General features: G+C 35.3%; 1 protein-coding gene across 1 annotated transcript in view; it reads left to right on the top strand.

Moving 5' to 3' along the window:
- Positions 1 to 2,123: 2,123 nt before the first annotated feature.
- E23 (ABC transporter G family member E23) overlaps positions 2,124 to 26,128 on the top strand; it is a 110,135-nt gene continuing 86,130 nt past the window's right edge. Inside the window, exon 1 of the mRNA XM_089107997.1 lies at positions 2,124 to 2,305. Within this exon, the coding sequence (XP_088964123.1) occupies positions 2,223 to 2,305 (83 nt within the window). The 5' untranslated portion in view covers positions 2,124 to 2,222. The remainder of the gene's footprint in view (positions 2,306 to 26,128) is intronic.

The following is a 26,128-nucleotide window of genomic DNA, read 5'->3' as shown; positions in this document are numbered from 1 at the left end:
AAAGCGATGTACTGTTTTGAAGGATTTCAGCATATTTCAGTTTAGAATGAATCAATAATAATGAAAGATTAGCTAGCTTTAGATTGTTACTTTAAAACGTGGACATCCTCAAAACTTACACCCAGAGGCTAGGACCGTAACAAAACTGTCTAGTTTGGGGAAGGGGACTTCCTGGGGGGCGGTCACTTTTAAATAAAACCAAAACAGGTGAACTATACAAGAAAACGTCGTAGATAATGCAATGGAAACGGAAAATCCGAGATTTCAACCATGGGGGATGGGACCAATGGCCTACCTACGTACGTAACTCTCTACCCTGGAGCCCTTGCTTCATGATACTCTGTCACTAGCGACTTGTTTCTCCTTTGAATTCTGAAAGGAACTGCCTTTGCCGTTATAAGCTCGTCACAAACGTATTAACTTTCTCCTCTCGTTTTTTTTGAAGGAAGAATGGAACCTCTCGTCCCTGGTTGAGATGAAAGGATGTTTTAAGGAAAGATTTAAGGGTTAATTAGAACTTCCTGAGAGGGTGTAAAGAGGGAGACTTTGATTAGATTGGGATGGAAGAGGAGTGTGCGTAGCTGTGTTGGCTTCAGACGGCTTGGTGCTGCAGTGAGTTGTTAGTAGCAGTAGTTCACAAGATTTGTACTGGAATTCCACTTCCAGCGAGAATATGGTCTATTTGGCCCCTTTCAGGTTTATATTTTATTAAAAATGGATCGACACCAGATCATAGTTTTTTGGAAAAGTAAAAAGGAATTGCTTTGGGGGAGGAAAGGAGACAATTGGGGGAGGTGGAAATGAAAAACAAAATGTCATTATACTGATATTTAGAGTACATAAATCTATCGGGTAAGCAATAATAAAAAACTTCATGTTTTCGGGAGCCTTGTCTCTGACACCCATATCTAGCTGCAGTACTTGTATGATAAACCCACTACCGCTCAAGTTGTTCATTCATTGACGCATTATAGAGCCGGTTTTTTCGTTAGTTTCTTTCACATAAAGAAAGAAAAACGAGCAAAAATGGGGTTTTTATAGGCCAAATGACGATACTGAAAAAACAAAGCGAATATTTCGAGAGGACAAACGCCTCTCTTCTTCAGCGCGAAACGAAACGATGTATCAATAAAAGCCAAAAATTAAAAGAGTTAAAACCAACTACCTAACAACCATAAAAGCGAGTTATTCGCCAATATCCGCGATTTGCACAAAATCCAAAAAAACATGAACTGCCATCGAGGGATACTAGCGAGCAACCGCTAGTATTTCAGTATCGTCATTTGGCCTATAAAAACCCCATTTTTGCTCGTTTTTCTTTCTTTATGTGATGTCAGGCCAATGTGGTTTAAGAAATTATCTTAGTTTCTTTCAGCTTAGTGTGAGACACGACAAATAGAAGTGACTGAATAGAAATAATATATAAATTATATAATTTGGGCTATATATTTCCACATTAGGGTGTGGGGGTGGGAGTAAAGTATTTGGACAGTGTGAAGTTAGAAAACAATTCTTACTACATCATGTGCAGCATAATTGTACCTAACACACTAGGCACGCACACCCACTATGCTTTACTCCTCCCCCCCCCTAATTTGCAAATATACAGCCCAAATTTGTTTCTAAAGCATTATATTTTTATCTTACTTTGGTATATTTCATTAGGTTGGAGCGTCAGAGAAACAGATTAGTAGAATATTAGGTAGTGGGTACATCATACTTACTTAAAAATATCTTATCTTACTTAAAAATAAAAAAGTATTTTTTTGTAGTCTTTGCCAGTTAGAGTGCTCAATATTTGCCAAACTCCCTCCTCCTGAACCTCTAAAGAAGAAAGACAGAACTGAAATATTATCTTTGGGCTTGTATTTTCTTAGCCGAACATTTCGCAACGCTATTTTAAAACAAATTCCCCTCTAGACTTTGAAAATAAAGCTTTTTTGTCACCTTCGATAGTTTCCCCTTTTATTTTGTCCAAGTTAATTCACTTTTTGTATGATCCGAAGCATACACATTTCATTCATGTGTTTTTCATCCTTTGAGGCACATGGCACGTTTTATTTTCTCTTTATAATTCCGTCAGGCAAATTTGACCAGTTTTAAAAGTAATCTGGTTGTGGAAACATCGCTAATTGGATAAATTGTATATATTGTCTTTTCCTCTCTTTGAAACGTAAAAGACGCTTTTTGTACATGGAATATTTAATTTTTGAAGCTTGGAAATGATATTTTCAACTGATTTTTTACTCGTGCATGGTAGAGAGCCTGTGTTGTATCCCAAGGAACGAAGAGTTCCCAATCCCAGGTTAGTTTTTGCTTTGTAGGCTAGTTTTGGTTGATTGGTCGGAAAAGGAAAATTGGTAAACTTTTTGCAGTTCATGTTATTGACTTACGAATAAAGTAAGCATACCACTCGATGCCTTTTTTTATGTTCTTTCCAAATATAACAATTATTAAGTCAGTAATATGAACTGCGAAAAATTTACCCTGTTCTTACCTCATAATATGCAGAAAAATTGTAGTTAACACATTTTGAAGGTGCCTCCACTATACTTTATCCCCAGTCCCCACTTGTAATGTGCAAATATAGGTGTACCGGTCTAGATTAGTAGGGACTATTGAGAAGGTAACATATTAAGAAAACAGGGTACTTATTTAGTAACCGATAAACACGTGAGAAGTGGAGTTTCGTTAATGCTAATGAAATAAAACAAAATAGGATGAAAATATAATAGTATAGAAACAAATTGGGGCTATATAAGCCTATTTATTAAATACGTAACCTAACCTAACATAGGTTCCCTTTCTTTGCCCCTATAATCCTAAAAACTAAAGTTTAAATATAATTCCCGGAGTGAGAAATCCTTTGTTTTAAAGCGATTGGGCATTACCCGGTAAAAAGTCTATCTGATCTTCAATACAATTGTCGCGTGTTTATCGGTTACTAAATAAGTACCGAGAACAATTCCTACTTCATAATATGCAGAATAATTGTAGCTGAAACATTTTGACTGCAGCTATAGTTTACGGTAAAATTCTACTATAGCTACTTTTGGCTATCTTGGAAAGGGGTTAGGTTAGGAAAATCAAATTTTCAGGGATGGGTCTACAGGCTAAAGTATGTCTTGGGAAGGTAGTTTACTTTGGCTACTTTTAGCTGTATTGGAAAGGGGGTAGGTTAGGAAAATGAAACTTTCAGGGATGGGTCTACAGGGTAAAATATGTCCTGGGAAGGTATTTTGAAGTACCTACCTCTACTCCTTCTCCCTCTAGAGGGTCCTGAAAATTGAAACTTCATAACTAGTAATCATGGGCGCCCATAAGCTGAATTCCAGGGGGGGGGGGCAAAACTGGGCTAATGGGCACTTTTTACTATATGAAATAAAACAACGAACAAAAATATAAAACTAAGGCAGCATCATTCAGCCATGGGGGGCGGGTGCCACCCTGCCCCTCCTTTTGGGCGCCCATGCTAGTAATTGTATAAAAATATGGGTACTTACGTTTTATCCCGACCCCACTGTTGTTCTTAATCTGTTTATAACTAGTTTATCTGTGTCCACTCAAAGGTAATCAGCTTAGCCTGAGTTAAATAAACTACTATGCAGGTATATTTTAATTAAATATAGAGATGGTTAGGTTATGTAGCCTATTTAATATAATGCGTTCTGGGCGGCCGGCTTTCCATAATACTCTGTTGTAGTTTCCATAATTTTGTTACTAAAGTGTTATATTTTCATCATAGCTTATTATATTTCATTATGATTAACCTAACTTTACTTCTTGAATGTGGTCGGGATAATACGTAAGTACCAAAATATGTTCCAAGTCGTTAAGGAAATCACTATAATTCTCTCTTGCATCCCCAGTGGTGGTTCTGGCCTCTGTTGCATCCGGGGTAAAATCTTGATTAGGGCCCTCCTCCCTGTCTCCCAAAAATTTTTAGGCCAGAATTAACAGAAGGTACTTGTTAAGAATCCAGTAGTCACGCCATAACTGAAGTTTCGTTAATGCTAATGAAATAAAACAAAATGATAAAAATATGGTACCTTCACATTATCAGGGCCCCTCTAAAGAAGTCCAACAAGAGATGCTATAGTCAAACGGGAAAGACGCAATGAAAAAGACGTTTTTACAAGATGATTCAACACACCGCAGTAGAAAAATACATTGTATAGCGTGGTTTTAAGATATTTAAAGTGTTGTTCTTTGGTATCTTTTTTTTTTTGGGGGGGGGGGAAGGTACCTAGGTTCAAGTTAAAGTTATTTATTAATCAATAAAAAATGTTTTGACAAAACTATCAAAATAATGACCCACAGTGAGAATAACTCGTGCGTGGGTTTATATACACTCAACAATAAATAAATAATACTATCGCCAGATACTGGAATAAAAAGATTGCTCTTCAATTCTCCGTATGGTAACAACAAACAAAATCCGAATAAAATCAAAATAACCAAATAAATAAAGTGAAATGAGGGACATCCACCCCAGAAAATAAATCAAATTAATAATTACTGATTAAGTGATTTATTAATCTAATTTTATTATTAACCAACGATTTGTTCAAATGTACAAAACTATGAAATTTATTCCAATTATATATAATACTATGCCTTGGTGAAAAACGGGTCCTTTCAGATTTTATAAAACCCTGACGGACTACAGAACTGCCACAGGTCTAATATGCATGAAAAACCTGATTATCATCCTGCAAAAAATTATTATGCAAAAAAAAATATTCAGGCAAAAGATCTTGAACATGTTTAATTATATAAGGAACAGAATGGAAAGAAAGAAAAAGATCCAGTGGAAGGATATTTAAAATTTGATACATACTTTTTGTTGACGATTTACCAGGGTAAGAAAACGAGCTAGGCAGGCAATTTTTCAATAGACGCAGAGCTTTATTTTGTTGCCTCTGAAGAGGAAGAATATGAGTTTTAAAAATATTCAAAAAAATAATGGAACAGTAATTTATATATGAATGTACTAGAGAACGATAAAGAAATTTCAGGGCAAAAAACGGCAGAACAAATTTCAGATGATCATCATTCCAATATTTCTTGCCAGTTTCAATCGAAGATAAATTGCATGGCTTTTAAATGATAAACTTGAATCCAGTATTATCCCGAGATATTTAACATCATCAACTCTTTCAATTTCAATGGGTAGGCCTTGAATATTAATCATCATAATTTCTGGTGCTGTTTTCCCAGTACGAGAGAAGATGATGAATTTTGTCTTAGTACAATTAATAGTCAATTTATTTCTCGAAAACCATAAGATAACCCTCTTCAATGCTGATTCTAACCCAAGCTTCAAATATCTAGAGTCAGGGCTGCTGATATTGCATGCCGTGTCATCGGTGAACAATGTGTTAAGGCCAATATCTTTGATGCTATTACTGATATCATTAACATAGATAAGAAATAGGAGTGGACCCAAAATAGAGCCTTGTGGGACTCCAACTGACTGAGATTGAGATACTGATGAGGAAGAAGTATCGCCTCCGTCTACATACTGATTTCGTTTTTTTAGGTATGACATTACTAATTCATTAACTGGGCCTCTTATGCCGCAGTTATCAAGTTTAGTATGCAATATCTTATGGGAAATCGTATCAAATGTTTTTTTAATATCAATAAAAATCGTAACAGGAATATCCCCTTTGTCAAGGGCGTCATGAACAAACTAAATCATCACCATAATAGAATACTCAGTAGAGTGAGACGTCCGGAACCCAAGTTACATCAGACTAAAAAATTTAAATTACATTAGAAAGCTGACTATAGAGTTATGTTGAAACTTTTCGAGCAACTTGCCAAATGGAGTTCTGATTAGACTAGTCGAGGAGTTTGCTGAGTTCTTCGTGTCTCCTCTTTTATACAAAGAGATAATTCTTGCAGACTTGAAAAAAGAAGGAAATCTTCCGGTTTTAAAACGGAGGTTGAACACATAGGAAAGTGGGATTACAATATTTGGTGCTATGCACTAAATCAGATTAGTAGATGACCCATCAATCCCTTCCGAAGATCCATTCTTTAAAAGGTTTTTTGTAAGTAAAAGTTCATCTGGGGTTACAGGAGTAAGAAAAATGGAGCGATTGTGCTCCAACTGTACATCACTAGACTTTAGTTCCAGATTCGTAAACAAATTATCAATAAGGGAAGCAGAATCTTTCGTTATTCTTGTTGGGACTCCATAAGCTGGTAAGAGACCACCGGACAGGCAAACTGATAACAAGTCAGCCCCGTCAGAAGAGATTCCGTGGAAATTACCACTTAATTATTAGAATTATATAAATCAATATTAAAGTCACCCATGATAACTATTTTTGGATACTTTTTCGAAGCAATAAGCAGAAATCATCAAGAAGTTCCACGAATTTTGAAGCAGGAGAACTTGGAGGCCGATAAAAAATACAACATAAAATTTTCATACCATTTACATCTATTTTAACTGCCAAAAATTTAAACGCCATTTCAAGATATAGGTGATCAAATTCACTCACCAGATCTGACTGAATTGTTGATTTAATGAAAAAACCTACCCCTCTCATTACCCCTGTTTTTTATTAATCCGATTCTTATGAAAAAAAGTATAATCCTGTTTATTAATAAAAGTCTTTGTCGAATCATTTAAAAATGTTTCACAAGAGGCGAAGACATCTATATTATGATGCGAAATAAACAGGGATATTCGATAAAAAATATTTAGTAACCCGCGACAGTTCAAAAATGCCATTCTAAAATTGGCGCCTTTATTTAAAACTTGGGTGGGGAGTAGATATTTATTTTTTGGGATAGAATGAACCATCATATCAAAAACATCGTCATCTTTTAGGTTAGGTTAGGTTACGTATTTAATATATGCTATGCTTTGCCCCCACTCCCCCTAATGTGCAAATATATGGCCCAAATTTGTTTCTAAACTATTATATAGTTATCCTTTTTTATTTTATTTCATTAGATTAACCAAACTTGACTTTTTAGAGAGGTCCTGATAATGCGAAAGTACCAAAAATATAATGGTTCAGAAACAAACTTGGGCTATTTATTTGCACATTAAGGGGGGGGTAAAGCATAGCATATATTAAATACGTAACCTAACCCAACCTAGGTACCTTTTAGTCCCCCTAAACCCCCAAAAAATAAAGTTTAAACATAGTTCCCGGAGTGAAAAACCTTTTGTTTATACAGCGTCTCATATGAATTTCCTGGTATTGGCTACTTGATCTTCAGTACAATTCTCGCGTGACTACTGGATTCTTAACAAGTGCTTAACAGAATTTTCATTTATCAAAAAAATTTTCAATTATTAAAAAATTATTATTTATTTAAATTTGACTTTTTTTACTTTATGTAGGAAACGATATGGGAAAACTAAAATTTTGGATTCGATTTGCTTATACTTATTGCAAACTCCGCGTTCTATTTTATTTTAACAAAAACAAAATTTGGTACTTTTGCATTAGATGGGCCTCTCTAAAAAGTCAAGTTTGGTTAATGCTAATGAAATAAAATAAAATAAGATGACTATATAATAGTTTAGAAACAAATTTGGGCTATATATTTGCACAAAAGGGTGGGGGGGGGGTGCAGAGCATTGCATATACTATATACGTGACCTAACCTAGGTACATTTTTCCCCATCTAAACTCCAAAAAACCACAGTTTAATATCGTATACACAATTAAAACTACGCTAGACAAAGTATTTCTCTCAGCGGTGTCTTGAATCATCTTGTATCAAAACGGGTTTTTCAACGCCCGTTTGACTGTAGCATTTAGCATCTCTTATATGACTTCTTTAGAGGCCCATCTAATGCGAAAGTACCCAAAATTTCAAAAATCACAAAATAATTGTAACTGTAACATTATTTATTTGAAATTCTGTGCCCCTAAAATTCTGCACACGGGGCAAGTGCCCCCCTAAAACTGCATCTTCGCACACCCCCCCCCCCCCCGTTCGGTTTCACTGGTCTAAATTGACAAAATACATGCCATCCAGTATAGTTCACAAAAAAGTAGTTGGCCTACTAGTGGGATTTCGGCTTTGATCCTGCCGTTTAGCAAACTTTTTTGCTTTAAGAAGTTTACTATTTTCACGACAGGAGACATATTTATTTAGTCTTCTAATTATTTCTTCCTTAACTGTAGCTGTCTATAAATAATTTGATTTGCTTTCAAAAATTCTTTTGGAATCAAATTTCCTTAGTGGTAATATTTTTTTTTAAGCTACAGAAATTACCGGTCTTGTGCATTTAAAGTCTTACGTTCATATCAATCTGTGACCTTGGGAATGTTTTCATCAACTTTAAAAAAAGAAGAAAAAAAATGAGAAGAAAAAAACCCGTCCGAGTGCACTATTCAGTCGCCTTGCTTCAAGCGTGTTTTTCTTTCTTCACATCTGTGCCATTTAATTGCTACAAGAGCATTAGCATTAGCAAAATGTACCTATCAACTATTTGAAAATGTTTTCAAGGTAGGCTTCTCAACTTTTTACGACTTTAACCTTGACATTAAAAGTTAGAAGCCATCTATTAAAAATTATAGATTAAAAGTCAAAGGATAGAAACTAGATTGCGTATTTGCGCAAGATGAAATCAGCCGAAATTTAAGAGTGTTACTGACTTGTTTCTGATGATTTAGTCAGTCAAATATTTTTTGTACTTCTGTGAAGGTACATTTACAGCTTTTTTCACGTTGCCTCCACTTCCTAAGATATAAAGTTGACCCCACTCGTTTGAAAAATAGTTTCGTTAAGTTTCAAGAAATATTTTGTCCCAAGCTAGAATTTCAGTTTTTATATCGGTCGGTTCATGCCTTTGGAATACTACAGTTTCATTCGGCAGACGGCTTAGGCAATGAGTCACTGAAACCACTGAGATTCCTGACTCGGACGATTTTACGGTAATTTGGTAAGAAAAAAAAAATCATTTTGTCATCTAGAGTTTCTGCGTTTTTTACTAATTTAACGTAGGTGAATTCAATTCTAAAGTAGAACAGTCTAGCATATTTTGAATTTAAATTTAGTAAGATGTGCGAACGCGCCATCATATTTACCCTTATTTTGTTCAGCACCCATCATGAAAAGTACAAATAGGGTTGAAACTTGGGGTATTTTGGACGACAGTCATTAACTGAAGCTGAGTACATAAAGTATGGACAATAAAAAAACAGGGACTCTGATGGTAGTCTCGATTGGCTTTTATTTTTGAGAAGTTTCAAGTGCTTTTTCAAAATATCCGATTTTTTTGCAATAAAATTATACTATTAAGTAAAACCTATATAATAGTTCTTATTCCTGCATCACCTTTAAATGAAAAATTAGGCAATTTACCTGTAGGCTATAAAACTAGTCCTTGACTAGCTTATAGAAATATATAAGTTTTCAGTAAAGTGATAGTTTTTAGAATTCTACAAATACATTTTGTTTATTTGAGTTAGTTTTATAGATAGATGTTGCATAATCTGAGAAGGAATAATTTTCGTTCGTTTTGACTTTGCTCTTTACCTTCTGTAAGTACTTTTTTTCTAATTTATTTTTTAAACTTTCAGTTTTTTTTAGATATACACAATAAAACTTTCGAAAAATTTTGCGTGACTAAGGCAATTGAAATAAAGATGTCTCTCCGTAGTTTTTGTCGACAATGGACAGTAAATACAGGCTTGACTTTTTTCCGCCCTTTCCCAAGAGGTTTGTGCAACTTTGTCGCATAGATCCAGTAGGTACATAATCACCGGTATCTTTGATAAGTTGCAGATAAGGAAGTTCAACTATCTTCATGAATATGAAAATGAATAAATGATTTTTTTCGTTCGGATTTTTTTTTTCAAAACATTTTTTTAGTTTTCACTTATTAAGGGGACTGTGAGGGGGAGTATATAATATTTTAAATCTCCAGTCAAACTTCAATGTAAAGAGCAAGGGACGAGGAAGTGGAGACTCCCCTTATATATGGAATAGCCTCTGTTCGTTTTAAGTTTTAAAGTTGCTCCTTACTTTCAGTTGAAAAAAAAAACTTGTTTTTATTTAATTTCTGACCGCTTTTCAAATAATGCCAGGAAAGCCCCCTCCCCCGTGTAAATTTTTCCCTGGAAAGTGCCTCCGGAAGCTTTCCTCCACATGGAAAATTCTTTCTGTCGAAATACCCCCCCCCCTCAAAAATACTTTTTGTTTCTTAATAAAAAAAAACTGTGTATAAACAATGGGCAAATTGCATTACTTCAGCCCTTTTCCTCAAGGGCTGTGGGGGGGTGATGTCATCTCTAGAAGCATATATACTGGACCTTTCAACTATGCTGAATCAGATGGCTATCTCGAAATTTTGATGGCTATCTCGGATGTCTTTGGGTATATACGGGGCATCGGAGGGGGCTAGTTTCCCTATAATCTTTTTGTCAATTAAAAAGGGCACTGGAACGCGCATCCGTGATGTTTCTTCTAGTAAAAAAAAAACAAAACAATAAAAACACATTTTTGTAGATAGGAGTTTCAACTGTCCTGTAGTGGCGCAGTGGGTTTTATCCAAGCTTGGTAATACAGGACCTAGAGTTTGAATCCCGCTGTAGCAACACACTGCAGGGCCAGCGTAAGGACCCTAGCAGTCAAGAAGTGTCGTTAATCCTATACTACTACTACTACCAGGAGCTTGACACCTCTACAGTAGTGTTCTCTGATATGCTAAAGCTGATTTTTATTAAGATCGCTTGAATTTTTGGGGTGTTTCCTTCCTTTTTCGAATATCAGATACATTTTCTTATGCTCTTGGCTTTTGATGGGTAGGAATCAGCATAACTGTTAATGACTGTTATCAAAATTCCTTTTTCTAGAGTTTCGGTTGCTACTGGCCCGTGTCACTCCTAACTCACAGGTCGTTACCTCGACCTGTTACATTTTTTTTTTCCAGTCGAAATTTTCTTTCAGAACACATTTTCAAACTTTTGGTTAAAATGGTCTTTGGTTCATTCTTTACTAGGCAGCACCTATTACAACGATCATGGACGGAATGGTTCGACAACACTCTGTGTGCCCGTCATGAAAGAACGGCTTAAGGAACATGGAATGGCTCTTAGGACAGTGGCAAAAATTGGGGGGGGGGGGGGTAAAGGCCCTTCCCCAAGATTTTTAAAAATACATTTTCTCTAAAAGTTCATGAAAAAAGTGCTGTTTTTGCACTTTCTTCAAAAGAATTGAAGGAAAAACATAACAAAATTACCCTCCCCAAGGTTTTGAAAATACCTTTTGCCCCTTACATTCTCCTGAATTGACGCCATTATCTCAGGATGCAGCAATACTATCTTCCCAGACTAGTATTCCATTATAACTTGGAAAAGAGAAATCAAAGGCCCGACATTCCCTGATCTGGGGTGCGGGAGCAGATTATAAAAAAAACCTAAAATCTTTGAAGATTTCTCAAGAGCCTGTAAACTAGAGGTTTTAAACGAGACAGTGTAATTACTGGGCTGAAGGCAGCTTGGACAGAAGAATCAGTTTCTTGTAAAAAAAAGCAACCATATATAGCCTTCAAAACAAATAAAAACGATTTTTACCTCATCATTATAATTCTTCTTGTTTGGATCGTAATGAAGACGTTTTCACATAATTTCATCATGAAAATCAAATTGTGAACCGTTTAGCAGGTTGCTGCAGCTGAGCTCGAACTTCAGGTCCCCTTTAACGCAAAAAGTAACGGAAATGAATACCATAAACAATATTGAACATGGGGCAAGTGATGCGCATGCTGGATACCAGAACTTTACGCGAAATCACCCTATAATTTTTACCTTGCATATATTTGGCTTAAAAGGGGGAGGTGCCAGTACTTCAATGAACTCACTAAGGAAGATAAAAGTTCCCTACGGCTGATTTCACAATTTAGATCCTAAATTGACGACAAATTTTAACAAGTTTTAGTTGATGGGTTTTGTTCTGAAATTCCCTAATCCTCTTTTTATTTTCTTTCTTTTTATTCCTAAACTGATCATTTTTATTTTCTAAACCCATTAAATGTTATTTTTATCTCGACCGCAGCTAATTTTTGAATTTTGTTATAGCCTAATTGTTCTACGGCAAATTGGTTTACTATTTGGATAAGCTTTTTTCTTTTAAGACTGCCTGTAGGGATTCTTTTCAAAATTGGCACCGATTCCCGAGAATGTTGCTGTGCGGACATGATTATTAGAGACGTTCAGCACTATCTACGGTAAATTTTAACCGTTAGTCCTTGTTTATAAAGGCGTAACAGGGCCAAGAGAATTTTTTACTCTGCAAATTTAATCATGCAAAGTCATAGAATGGATTTGTCTAACTGTAATTGATTTTGGTCGTTTGCGTGATTTGTCCAGAGCAGAAAACCCGGACTTCAAAATGAATGACGTCCTGACACAACTTATTGGAACCATAGAAAGAGTTCTGATAGATTTGGAAACTACAATTAGGCTCTCATACTTAGGGGTGTGTGCGTGAAAAAACACAGTGAATGTGAATACTTGATTTATAATGAGAGAATTATGGAAAAGCGTAAAAATTCCGAGGGTCAGTGCGAAGGACGCGAGCTGAAGGCCTGCCCACTGTGTACACACATCAATTTTGCATCAGAAAAGTCGAAGAAGGAAGAGAGGGGATAAAACTGACCCGCCATCTTGTGTCGTCCCGCGGGCCAATACTTGTCCCCTGGGCACTGAGGTGTGACATGTAACCTAAATTTGGACTTTTAATTTTAACACAAACTGCATTAAAAGTAAGTAAAATTATGCCAACAGGAAGAATAATTTTACTCGTAATTTAAGACTCCAGTGCGTTTGTTTTCATGCTAATAGCTGTTTTTCAAGAAAAAGCAAATACAGTAAGCACACATGGTGCCTAATTATATTCTTTAAACCGAACCCAATTCCTTTTTTCAATAATAATAAGAATTTAGTTAGTTTTTTTTTCACTGGTGCGTTGTGATTGTTGGACAAATTTGGCTTTAAAAATGTCACGCTTGACATTCTCTCCCCTTTTGAGCCACCCTGTCACCTAATGCTAAGCTGCCATCAATGAATTGGATATTAATGGAACCTTAAGTTGTATTTCTATAAAATTTCTCTTTGACTGCTTGAATTCACAATACAGGTAATAAAAATCAAATGTAAACAAGTGGGACTAATAGGAGTTCATCCATAGGTTGTTGTTGGAAAATGTTCCATCGTTATGGTTAGTTATAATCGAATATTGCTTTCAGGCCAGGAGTGCTGCCAAGATATATCCAAGGGGGAGTGAACATTTTTCCGAAATGGTTTACTTTTTAATGTGTTCTTGTTTCCTTGGTAAGGGATATCCTCCTACATTCTACACATTCTACAGGAAAGTATTTTGTTTTCAGTCAATTTAAGGCACTGAAACTGAAAACCCTGTCTTTTCTCCTGTCAATCCTTAATCTTCCTGTCGGTCCGAGGAATCCTGTCAGTTTATGTTACTATAAACCGAAAATTCCTGTCTTAACATTTAAGTTCTAATGCACAAATAGCCTGGATTATATGTTTAAGTCGACTGACTTGTAACTTGTAATACAGTCGATTTGTGTGATAGTAAAAAAGAAGAAGAAACACCAAAGCTAATTTGTTGTATTTTTTCACGTGCTTCGTCAATTTGAACGAACCGGGTTTTCTGGTTTAACTTTGAAGTTAAGAATAAATCAATCGATAGGCCCACACAGCGATAACTTAGAGGGGGATGAGGTGCAGTTGTGCCAACGCGGTACAATTGTACCGTTTTTTGGTACAATTTGGAGGTCCTGATACAGTATGATACATTTGGAAACTTTTTGGCACAATCAAATTTTCCATTACATTTTGGATTTATTTGATCCTTTCTAATATATGTTGAAGTTTTAGTTTATCGAACATTTTCTTCTTAAACACATTTTCCATTACATTTTGGATTTATTTGATCCTTTCTAATATATGTTGAAGTTTTAGTTTATCGAACATTTTCTTCTTGTTGCGACAAAAGTTTAAACTACTCTTCAGATGTTACCAATTAATCTCTTGTGGTACAATTTTAGTTGAAAAACCGGTACAGTTTATTTTAAAGCGTCGGCAACACTGATAAGGTGATTTTGAAAATAGAGAAAGGCTGGGTGACTGAATGTAGTTCACTTTTTAGTTTCAACTGCCCGGATTTGTTCATTATTCTGGTGTTTTCACACCATAAATTTACCGAAAAGATCAAACAGATTATAGGAAGGAGGAACTCTTCTTATCTCTCTTGCATGCTGATATGAAACGACCGACATCTCAAGAGGTTTTGATTATGCAATTTGCCTTTCCGTATTCGCGTCTTTTCATTTTGATTTAAATGAAAAGTCCAGTTTTTATGAGACAGATTTTTTTTAAAGTTGTCTTTCTTCCATTAGGTCGTCGGAAACCATTTGCTAGCTTTCTGGATTAAACATTTCTTTCTTGTTGTCTAGACACGGCCTGACACATTACAAATTTTCTTATTGTTATGCAAGGCTATGGTCACCAGAATTCATTTCTGGAAATGTTCATTTCTACAGATGGTATGCTATAAAGATGCTGCAATAAATATTTCTATAAATGTTTCTAAAACGGCTGCCAACCTTGACCTGTCAGTTAAACATCAAGTAGGCACAGATATGTGTTATTTGAAAACCACAGAATGTTATATATAGGTTGAAAAGACATTATGGAATACGATATAAATACTTCAATTAAGGAGTATAAGAAAACTTTAGGTTGTGGACAAGCAATGATGTCTATTCACAAAGGGATGTATTTTTCAAAATTTAAGGAGCAAATTTGTCGTTTTTCAATTTTTTGATGAAAACATAAAAAAGTATTTTCAACAAAAATTCCCAATAAATGAATTTTCGAATTCTAGGGGAGGGGAAAAATCGGGGGGGGGGGTATGTATCTCTACTCTCCACCCTAATTGACGCACCGGTTGGCAAGATAAATTCAGACGATGCCTTGGAAATATATTTGAGACCACATCGTCACAAATGATATAGAGACTGAACCACAAGCATAATTTCTTCTATTATTTATGTGTGTAGGTTGCAAATCAAAACGAGCAGAGAATAACGTAAGTTGGGCTCAAACCCCCTATGCCTTCCCAAGGCCAGAACATAATTTGCACTTTACTGAAAAAAATATAAATGTATTTACTTTTATAACTTTAATAAATCAAATAATATTAACATTTTGATTACTAAATATAAATATATGTATATATTAAACTGACAATGCACATTCATTTATATTTTTTTTTCAGTAAAGTGCAAATTATGTTCTGGCCTTGGGAAGGCATAGGGGTTTTGAGCCCAACTTATGTTAGTTTCTGGTCGTTTTGAGCTTGACTCGGTTATTTATTGTAATTTATGTTCGTTTTAGGTTTCATTTATTTATCGATGCTGATTTATGGTAGTTTCGAGCTTGGTAGATTATCTGATTTTATTTTTGCTCATTTTTTGTTTAATGGAGTTCTTCTCGCGAGCGAAGCCGTAGGTGGGACCGAGTGAGAAAAATGACTAATTTTATGATGACATTGATATGTGTCTTGTCGGATTGGATAGCACTGACGGGAAGTGGAGGAAATCTTTTTTAAAAAATATATTTTTTTTTAATCTTCCTTGGCAACCATCGAAGCCTCCTAATGTTCTGCGAGAGAAGAACGCTATCTGCTCCCTCAGTTTCCAGTTTTTTTTTTTCCATTGGAGCCTTCTATTTTAAATTTTAATCAAAAATTTGTATGCACAATAAGAAGACCGTATTTTTTGTCAGCAGAGAAGCACTTAGGGGATGTACAAATTTTTGATTCCATACCTTATCACTTTTGTGCGTGGCAGGTACGAATAGCACGTTATTTCAGAATTTGTTTTTCCATCAGTGATCATAAACAGAAAAATGAAATACATTTTGAAAAAAAAGAATTGCCTAATGCAAAACGAATAATTTAAATTCGATTTTAGAATAACAACTGTTATTTATGTAACACTAAAGAAAAAATACGAGAGCAATTTTTCAGAAATCAAACAGTTCGTGGTAACGAACTGTAAGTAAGGAGCGATGCGCCTCAGTAGCAACCGAAACTCTAAGAAACAGGGTCTCGATAACACTAGATACATCAAAAGAATAGAATTTTGATGCTTATTCAAAATATATGAAAATTAATCAAATTTAATGTTATCCATCAAAAGTTACGAGCCTGAGAAATCCTGCCCTATTTTGAAAAAGGGGGAAACACCCCCCAAACATCAATTGATCTTAATGAAAATGACACCATCAGATTCAGCATACCAGAGGACCCTACTATAGAGGTTTCAGGCTCCTATGTACAAAAATGTGGAATTCGCATTTTTTTTTTTTGCCGGAAGAAAAATCACGGATGCGAGTTTATTTTTTTGTCTTTTCCCCGGGGGTAATCGTATTGAACCAGTGATCGTAGAAGATCGATAGGGGGCTCATTAGATCAGAAATAAAAAGTTCTAGTGCCCCCTTTAAGTGACCGACAATATCGGAGGGCAACTAGCCCCCCTCCCACGCTAATTTTTCCCCAAAGTCGCCAGATCAAAATTTTGAGACAGCCATGTTTTTCATCATTGTCGAAAAATCTAATAACTATGTCTTTGAGGATGACTTGACACCCCTCATTCCCCGGGGGAAGGGCTGCAAGCTATGAACTTTGCCCATTGTTACAGATAGTATTGGTTATTAAGAAGTATACAGACGTTTTTTAGCGGGGATTTTTCTGGTGGAGGAGGGGGGGGGGGGTACGTAGGAGGATCGCTCCATGGAGAATTTTTTAGTGGGGGGAAGGACTTTTCCATGTAGGAGGAGCCGGTTTTCCCAGCATTATTTAAAAAAAGATCAGAAATTAAATATTAAAAAACAAGTTTTTTTCAACTGAAAGTAAGGAGCAACTTTAGAACTTAAAACGAACATACAAGATTTAACTTTGCTTAAGTTTGATTTTTAGTTTGATTTTGTTTGACGCAGTATGTTTTAGCCTTCTACAGTGAGAGAAGGAGGTAAAACCCAAACTCTCGTTTTTTGCTATGATTGTTTATTTAATTTTTGTTTGTTTTGGGTTTCATTTATTCTTTAATAGTAATTTCTGGTCGTTTGTAGTTTGAATTTTAACAGTTTTTTGTATCTGCTAATGTTAAATTTAATATGGCCTTTACTTTGAAAAACTTCTTTTTCGGAAAGATTTTTTTTTAAATTAATTTCATCAAAGGGCTTGGAACGATAATGTATTTTTTTTAATTCTTTTATTAATCGCTCTTAATAACTTCGGGCCATTATCCCCTGGGGATTGCAGGGTCGTGCTACCTTAGGAGACATGTTTGTTTTACATTTCAACCTTTTTGGCTATTGCCTATTTGCCCCCGATCACTTTCGTCTCTTAAAGAGGGCGTTATAAGATGCAAATTCTGTTCGAATGAAACCCTCCTAAAATTCTACGGTGCTGATTTGACACAATCACTCCTGGTAAAAAAATTAAAATGGACAGATAAACACTCCCGGGGCTCAAAAAATGCAAAATCTTGGATTTTCGTAGTCATGACTTCAAAACTCTGGTAAGTAAATCTTGCGCCTCCAGAATTTAACGATGCAATTTTCATTAAGGTTTTATCACTGTGGAGAAGTCCTTGCATTCCTTGATGCTATGTTAATTTACTAATATTAATAGCTTTTGAAAGGCTCCTATAAACTAGGTTCCTTATTATCAAAGACCCGTCTTTTAGCGTTTCGGTTACTATCGGTACTGTTCCTATCGGTACTTCTTCCCGCAAAAAATATAAATTTCAAGTAGCTGCAATTTTCTCTCCCTAGTCAAGTCTGTGATAAAAGCTACTAAATTTATCAGTAACTTTTGTCTCAAAAAGATACTCGGTGGTCACAAATCGTGTCGACCCACTTGGCGCTATGATCGGGGGCATTGTCCGTCCTCTGATAAAAAACCTACTCTTGTGCCAATTGTTTTTTTTGTGCAAAGCAAGCGGTACTGCGGTATCTAAACGACTTTCTACAATTGATAAAATGGTCTTTTTTAGCAAGTTGTTTATTTTGTATTAACTGTCTGTGAGGAATATATATCAAGCTGAATAGGAGAGACAAAACATGAAAACCTAAAAAAAGAAATTAAGTAATTTTTTTTCAAATGCTAGTTGTCAACGACGTTATTACGTTATTAAATGAAGGGACAGTAGTATAACGAGAAAGGACTGTGGTTAAACCAGTCCCTCACTCGTACCGTTCAAGTGGTTGCTTTCGCTTTACTGAGAACTGACTTCAATACAATAAATGCCAATATAAGACCAATTACCAGAAATAGAAGTATTTTCTTGTTCTTAACGAAAATACCGAAATCGTGTTCTTTTCAGTAAAACAGTACGTAGTTTTAAATTTGTTGGAGGTAAATAAGTCAGTTTTGATAAATTTCCAGCTGCGCCACTGGTGTCATTTATGCCCTGCTTTCTAATAGCCCTGCTTTCCTAAATTGTTGAGGACAATTCATATGGATATTCCATCAAGTTGTACTTATTTGCAGGACACATGTGGAAACTGGGAGTTATACACTTGTGAAGGTGTGTGTGTAACTTAGACCCCATCAGGCTTAACCCCGTGCAGCTGAACCTATTTTACTGAACCCTCGGTCAACTGAACCCACGTGCAACTCAACCCCAATTCAATTTTACCCGGATTCAACTCAATTCGCTTGACCCTCGTTCAACTAAAGACTAAATTCAATTAAAACCCCCTTGAACTCACCCGATTTAACTGAACCCTCGGTTAACCTAACCCTCGTGTAACTCGATCTCCATTTGAACCAAGCCCTGTTTGACTCAACTCAGCCCCTGGCCTAGGAATAAGTTTGAATTAGCGCTGATTAGAAGCTCAAAATTTGCTTCTCTCTTCGTTCGCTGATCAAATATTATAACAAGATTTTCTTAACATTTGTGAATGGGGAGGATGGAGAGTCTCTGAATTTGGGCCTTAGCTCCAAAATTAAAACTGGCATTTTCTCGTGTCGAGCTTGGATTTTAGTAGGATGTAGTCTTTAATCTAGGAATACACTATGGTACAAACGGAAAAGGAAAATTGAAGGGTATAGGGAAGAAACCAAAGTTGCACAGGCATACAAATTTCTGCTGAAAAAAAATGTTCTGCAACCATGAGATTTGAGTGTGTTCCGACTGTGGGTATGAAGAGTTTTGCAAATTTCAAATATATAAGCCATAAGGATAATTTTTTGTTTATAGAAGAGGAAGGAGGAGGATTAGTTTGGCATTCAAGAAGCATAAAATAAAAATAAAAAATCACTTGCATGAGAATTAATCAAACAGTTCGTGGTAGCGAACTGTAAGTAAGGAGCGACCCGGCTCAATAGTAAACAAAACTCTAAAAAACGGAATTTTGATACCTGTAGGAACATCAAAAGAATCGAATTTTTATACTGATTTCAAAAATTTAAGTTTCATCAAGTTTAATCTTACTTATCAAAAGTTACGAGCCTGAAAAAATTTGCCTTATTTTCGAAAAAACGTGAAACTCACCCTAAAAATGATAAAATCTTAATGAAAATCAAAACATCATATTCAGCGTATCAGAGAAACCTACTGTAGAGGTTTCAAGCTCCTATCTGCAAAAATGTGGAATTTTGCATTTCTTGCCAGAAGAAAGATCACGGATGCGTGTTTATTTGTTTTTTTTTCCCAGGGGGGATCGTATCGTATGGAGTAGGTTTTAGAATTTTACAGTGAGAGAAGGAGGCGATACTCAAACTCTTGTTTGTAGTGATTTTTGTTCGTTTCAAGCTTGATTTTCATATTCAATTTAAGTTTCACTCGTTTTAGGATCTATCTATTCATTTACATTAATATCTATTGTATGTTTGTTTGCATTGATTGTTTACTTAATTTCTGATCGTTTTTAGTTTCATCTATACTTCAATAGCAAAACATCTATTTTTCGTTTTAAACTTGATTTTCATATTCAATCTAAGCATTACTCGCTTTAAGGTCTGTTTATTCATTTATATTATTACTTGTTGTATATTTTTTCCTATGATTGTTTATTTAATTTCTGTTCGTTTTGGGTTTCATTTATTCTTTAATAGTAATTTCTGGTCGTTTTGAGTTTGAATTTTAACAGATATTTGTATCTGTTGAGTTTAAGTTTAAAATGAGTTTAATTTTGAGTTTAATTTTTCGGAAAGTTTCTTTTAATTAATCAATGAAAAAATACCATTTCATTCGAGTCAACTTATATCACTTCCATCAAAACGGGTTAAATTACAGTTTCTAGTTATGTTCTTGATTTGAGGAGGGCTGAGCTGAATGGGGTTTATTTGAGGGGAGTTTGAGTCAAACAGGGTCGGGTTAATAAAGTAGAAATAAAAAATCACTTGCATAAGAATTAACCAGTTAATAAAGACCATTTCATTCGAGTCAACTTTTATCACTTCCGTCAAAACGGGTTGAATTACGGTTTCTAGTTTTGTTCTTGATTTGAAGAGAGCTAAGCTGAATGGGGTTTATTTGAGGGGGTTTGAGTCAAACAGGGTTGGGTTAAACGGGGTTTGGGTTGCATTAAGATTGAGTTAAATGAGAGCTAATTTGCAAGGGGGTCAATTTAACAGGGCTGAGGCAAACGGGGATTCAGTTGCACGGTGATTCAGTTGAACGGGCGTTGAATTGCACGTGACTCAGTTAAACAACGGTTGAGTTGTGCGAGAATTCAGTTGCAAGGGGTTCAATTAAACAAGGGCTCAGTAGCGTGGGGTCGAGTTGTATGGTGTTGAAGTGAGTGGGATTGGGCTGAATGGGCGTTGAGTTAAACGGAGGTTGAGTTGTGCGAGGGTTCAGTTGCACGGGGACCATTTTTGAAAAATGCTAAATTTTACTGCGCTTTCCATAGTTATAGTCAGTTTTTTGAGCGGCTGAATAAAAAGCACTGGTCTTTCCAGTCCATATAGTTGACGGGAATCAAAGACTTCGGGATCAAAGTGATTTGAAAGAACTATGGTTAGTATGTCATCTTTCTACTGGGGCGCCTTTCGGAGAGCAGTCAGTGGGGCTTAAGGCCTTTCTGTGTATGGCAGATAAATTCAATATGCATGCCAAAAGAAATTCTTCATTCTATTCAATAGTTGATAAGCAGTGTTCCCTGTAGTTTTACTCTCTCTAGCTCTTTGCTCGTGTCCGCTCAAGCCAAATATCTAAGTCGGTAGGGATAAAATACCCATGGCAGGAAGGATAATCTGAGGAATTAGATATTTTTGGACTCCAAAGTACTCTTTTAATGCATCTCTTCCTGCAAAAAGTTCTGCTGATCCACCTTAAAGGTCAAGTCTGTGTGAATTAAAAACAAGTAAAATACAGTGAATTAAAAAAAAAACTATAAAAAAAATAAGTTGTTTAACTGAGAGTAAGGAGCAACATTAAAATTTAAAACGAGCAGAAATTATTCCATATTAGAAAAGGGGCTGTCCCCTTCTCAACCCCTCGCTCTTTCCGCTAAAGTTTGACTCTTTGTCACAACTCTGCTTTTTAAAGTAATAAAAAACTTTAGCGTAAAGAGTGAGGTAATGAGGAAGGGATGGCCCCTTTCATATACAGAATAATTTATGTTGGTTTTAAGTTTTAATATTGCTCCTTACTTTCAGGTGAAACAACTTGTTTTTAAAGATTTAATTTCTAATCTTTTTTCAAATAATGCCGGGAAATCCATGATACAACAAATGGTGGCGACAGTGCCATGATTTTTATTTGATTTCTTCCTGGGGGGGGGAGTGAGCTCCTATTATACACGGAGTAATTTCCTGTTTGTTTAAGTTTTAGTGTTACTTCTTAGTTCCAGTTGATTTTTTTAAAATTTAATTTGTGACGGTTTTCAAATAATGCCAGGATATCCCCTACTCCTGATGTAATATTTCTCCTGGAAAGCTCTCCCACAAAATTTCTTTCCTATGGAAAATTTCCAGTGGAAAATCGCCCCACCCTGAAAAATCCCACCCTAAAAATCATATAAAAATCCACCTCAAAATCGCTCAAATTTTGCTGGTTAATCGTGGCTTCGTGGCATAGTAGGAAAAACAGCATTAGTTAAGAATTACTGTAATTGACCTTAACAAAGACAGGCTCTCCAAATAATCTTATAGAAGGCACAAAACGATATTTGAAAAAAGAAACGCCCGATACCGCTTACTGCTCTTTTCCCAGGGACTATGGAGGGTCGTATATTCACCAAAATCATATTTATTGGACCATTTAACTATGTTGAACAAAATTGGTATCGTATTTTTTCCAAATTTCGACCGGACGACCTTGGGGGAGGAGGCCTGGGAGAGAGGAGGCTGGAAACTTCTAATATCCATTCGAATAAGTCGATTTTCTAGGACCATTGGTTCGATAAGATCATCCCTGAAAAAAAAAATAATAAACACACATCCGTTATCTTTCTTCTGGCAGAAAATTCGAAATTCTACGTTTCTGCAAATGGAAGCTTGAAACAGCTACACTAGGGTTCTTTAATACGCTGAATCTGATGATGTAATTTTCTTAAGATCCCTTGACTTTTAGGGGGTGTTCCCTCTTTTTTGAAAATCAGGCAAGTTTACTCAAGCTTGTATTGTTTGTTGGGTAACATGAAACTTAATGAATCTTATATATTTAGAATCAGTATAATAATCCGATTCTTTTGATGTATCTGTTGATATCAAAAGTCTTTCGGTTACAATTGAGTCGTGTCGCTCCTTACTTACAGTTCGTTACCACGAACTGTTTGATCTGCAGACTCAGTTAACTGTCAATCCTTCCATGTTGACTCTGACGCACACGTGAATACTGTTGTAATAAAAAATAAATAAAAACAACCTTTGTTGTAGGCTACATTGTATTGTCTAATTGTCTTGTTCGTAATCGAAAATTTTTCGAAACTTTGGACAGTACAGAAGAAAGTACAAAGTTCAATATTCTTACTGTAAAGATATTTTCTGTTCGAGTTCTTTGGCCGAATCTGACAACAAGAGAAAGCTCAGATTTTTACGAGTTTTTACTTTTCATGTCCGCTGCTGTCAAATGAAGATTTCTCTCTGGCTTCCTGACAAATCAACAATGCTATTTTTGCCGAAAGTCTTATATTGTGATATAATGTTTCAACTGTTGTGTAATTGGTTTTAGTTGACAATGATCTAAGATCAATGATACCCTTATAGATATTTGCCATTTTAAAATGTTGTCGAAGACTGCATGCTACTCCCGTAACTGAGAATCCAAGACTTTTTTTTTATTGTGATTGAAATAACAGGTAAGGGGTTCAGAGTTTTTCTGATATTATTTAAAAAAAAACTACGTTTTCTAAAGAGTTAAAGAGGCTGAGTCACAAGTTCGAACCTTAAAACGTACTGGGATTAGGAGGTACAGTTGGGGGTCTGCCGCCCCCCAAACCCCCCGCTTTTGCAGCCTTTAAATAAAAAAAAAACAAGTTTTTTAAACTGAAAGTAAGGAGCAACATTAAAACTTAAAACGAACTGAAATTATTCCGTATATGAAAGGGGCTGTGCCCTCCGCAACGCCGCGCTCTGTACGCTCAAGTTTGACTTTCTCACAACTCTTTTTTTAAACAATAAAAACTTTAGCGTAAAGAGCGAGGCGTTGAGGAGGGCACATCCCCTTTCATATACGGAATAATTTCTGTTCGTTTTACAGAAACTGGGTCGCCTCTTTAAAGAGGCACAAGTGTGCCTCCTTGACTATCAAAGCCATCTAAAATGAGGGCATTTCATGATTTTGGAATATATGCTTCATGTATACGGTACTTACGTGCTATCCTGACCACACTCAAGATGTTGGGTTAGGTTAGTCATAATGAAATATACCTAAATATGATGAAAATATCATAATGATATTTATTAAAACCATTAAAAAATATGAAACCTTAGTAGCAAATTATGGAAACTACAACAGATAATCATGGAAAGCAGGCCGGCCAGAACGTATTATATTAAATACCGGTACTTGTTAAGAATCCAGTAAACACGCGGGAAAGAACGCATCGAAATGTCAAAGATGCTATATGAAAAACAGGTTTACGCTGCATAGTGAGGTATTTCTCACTCCTTGACAAAGATTTAAACTTTAGTTTTTTGGGGTTGAAGGGGCAAAAAAAGGTACCTAGGTTAGATTAGGTTACGTATTTCATATTTTATGCTTTACCCCCTCTCTTCCCCCTAATGTGCAAATATATAGCCCAATTATGTTCATAAACTATTATATTTTCATTCTGTTTTGTTTTATTTCATTAGCATTAATGAAACTTCACTTATCGCGTGTTTACCGGATACTTAACAAGTACATAAATACCGAACCAACTCTGTACATTAAATATTTATTTAAAATATACCTGCATAGTAGTTTATCTCACTCAGGCTAAGCTGATTATCTGAGAGTGCTCACTGATAAACCGGTTTTAAACAGATGAAACTTCTTGAGTGTGGTCGGGATAACACGTTAGTACCGTATTATCATCCACTTCGTTAAATCGATTGGTCATGTCTTGGAAACCCCTGTAAACCTCGTTTTTAATGTTTCGATTATAATCTTGATACACGTATTTCTATTCTTTTCCATATAAGCTATTTAATAGTGACTTTAATCGCCGACTCCTTCTGCCTGTGTTTGCATAATGCGTTTAATTTTCAACGGCCACACTGATATTGGGGTGCTAATAGACCTTCTAATAGAACTTCTTTACTCTATTGAAATCGCCCAAATGTCTCAAGGAAGAAAAAGAAATCTCAAAGTCGAAATATTCATATGGTAATAACTTTTGAAGGGTGAACGTAAAGTTCATGAGCTTTACATGAAGGAAAATTTTTTGATTTAAGATGTGGGGTAGTTATTAAGGTAAAGGACCAGAATTCCTTCTGAGCAGCAGCAATACTGTTTATTAAGAATCAAATAAATAAAATTGTTCGTTTTTCAAATGAAAAGGAAGAAAGATATAGAAAATTAACAGGAACATATTTTTTATAAGTATGTTTTATAAATAATATTTTATATAAATAATACGACCCCCAACCTCCAGTTCTATATGCTAAAGATTAATAGCACATAAGTGCAAAAAATATTATCTGTTGCAGTTTGCAAGTGTTTTATGCCGACAGGCTACGAAACGTTTAATCTGAAAATTGAACTGGATTAAAGCAAATGTGTCTCAGTGAGTTCTTCCGTTTTGCAGGTATTGTAAAAAATGTTTCTTGTCTCGCTCCCATTGCCCTTGTTTTATAGTGTTTGTTCTTGAAATACTGAGGAAAACCCCCTGAGCACCTATACTTTATACCCTTATTCTATTTTCAAACAAAAGGAAGGGTGTGCGAAAGCACAGGATGGCTGGCCCCCATCCCCCCATTGCACTTCCTGGCTGAAGGGCCTTGAGACGGAGATTAGCACCGCCGGTTTGGATTTAAGATATCTAGCACCGTATCCTTTACCTCCTACCTATATATATATATATATATATATATATATATATATATATATATATATATATATATATATATATATATATATATATATATATATATATATATATATAATATATATATATATATATATATATATATATATATATATATATATATATATATATATATATATATATATATATATATATATATATATATATATATATATATATATATATATATATATATATATTATGATATGTATTAGTAAGAGGGACACATAATGAAATGAAACGGTTGGAAGTAATACTTTCCGTTAAAAAAAAACTTTTAAGAGGAAAACCCTGGGGTATTTGTCCCAGTCCTCCTGAGCCAGCCCATCCTTGCCTGTTTGTGTCGTATATTTTTTAATGTTACCCACTGCTGTACTCCTCTCCAACCTTGCTAAGAACTCACATTTTTATGTGACTGGCGTGAAAAATAGTAGTTCTTTGGCTAGAAAATTCAAAAGTTAAAAATTTCGCTAAAAATGTTTGATATCAAAATTCCCGTATTTACCAGAGTTCTAGAAAGCATTTAGAAATATTCTATTGATTAATCTTGGAATGTTTCTGTAAATGTAAGAACATGTGTTTTATGGCTT

The sequence above is a fragment of the Artemia sp. Qi Xiang Cuo genome, chromosome 1 (assembly GCF_049724085.1).
Source record: "Artemia sp. Qi Xiang Cuo chromosome 1, ASM4972408v1, whole genome shotgun sequence".
Taxonomy (NCBI): Eukaryota; Metazoa; Arthropoda; class Branchiopoda; order Anostraca; family Artemiidae; genus Artemia; species Artemia sp. Qi Xiang Cuo.
Note: the sequence above shows the minus strand (reverse complement) of the source record. Positions and strands in the feature narration are given on the sequence as shown.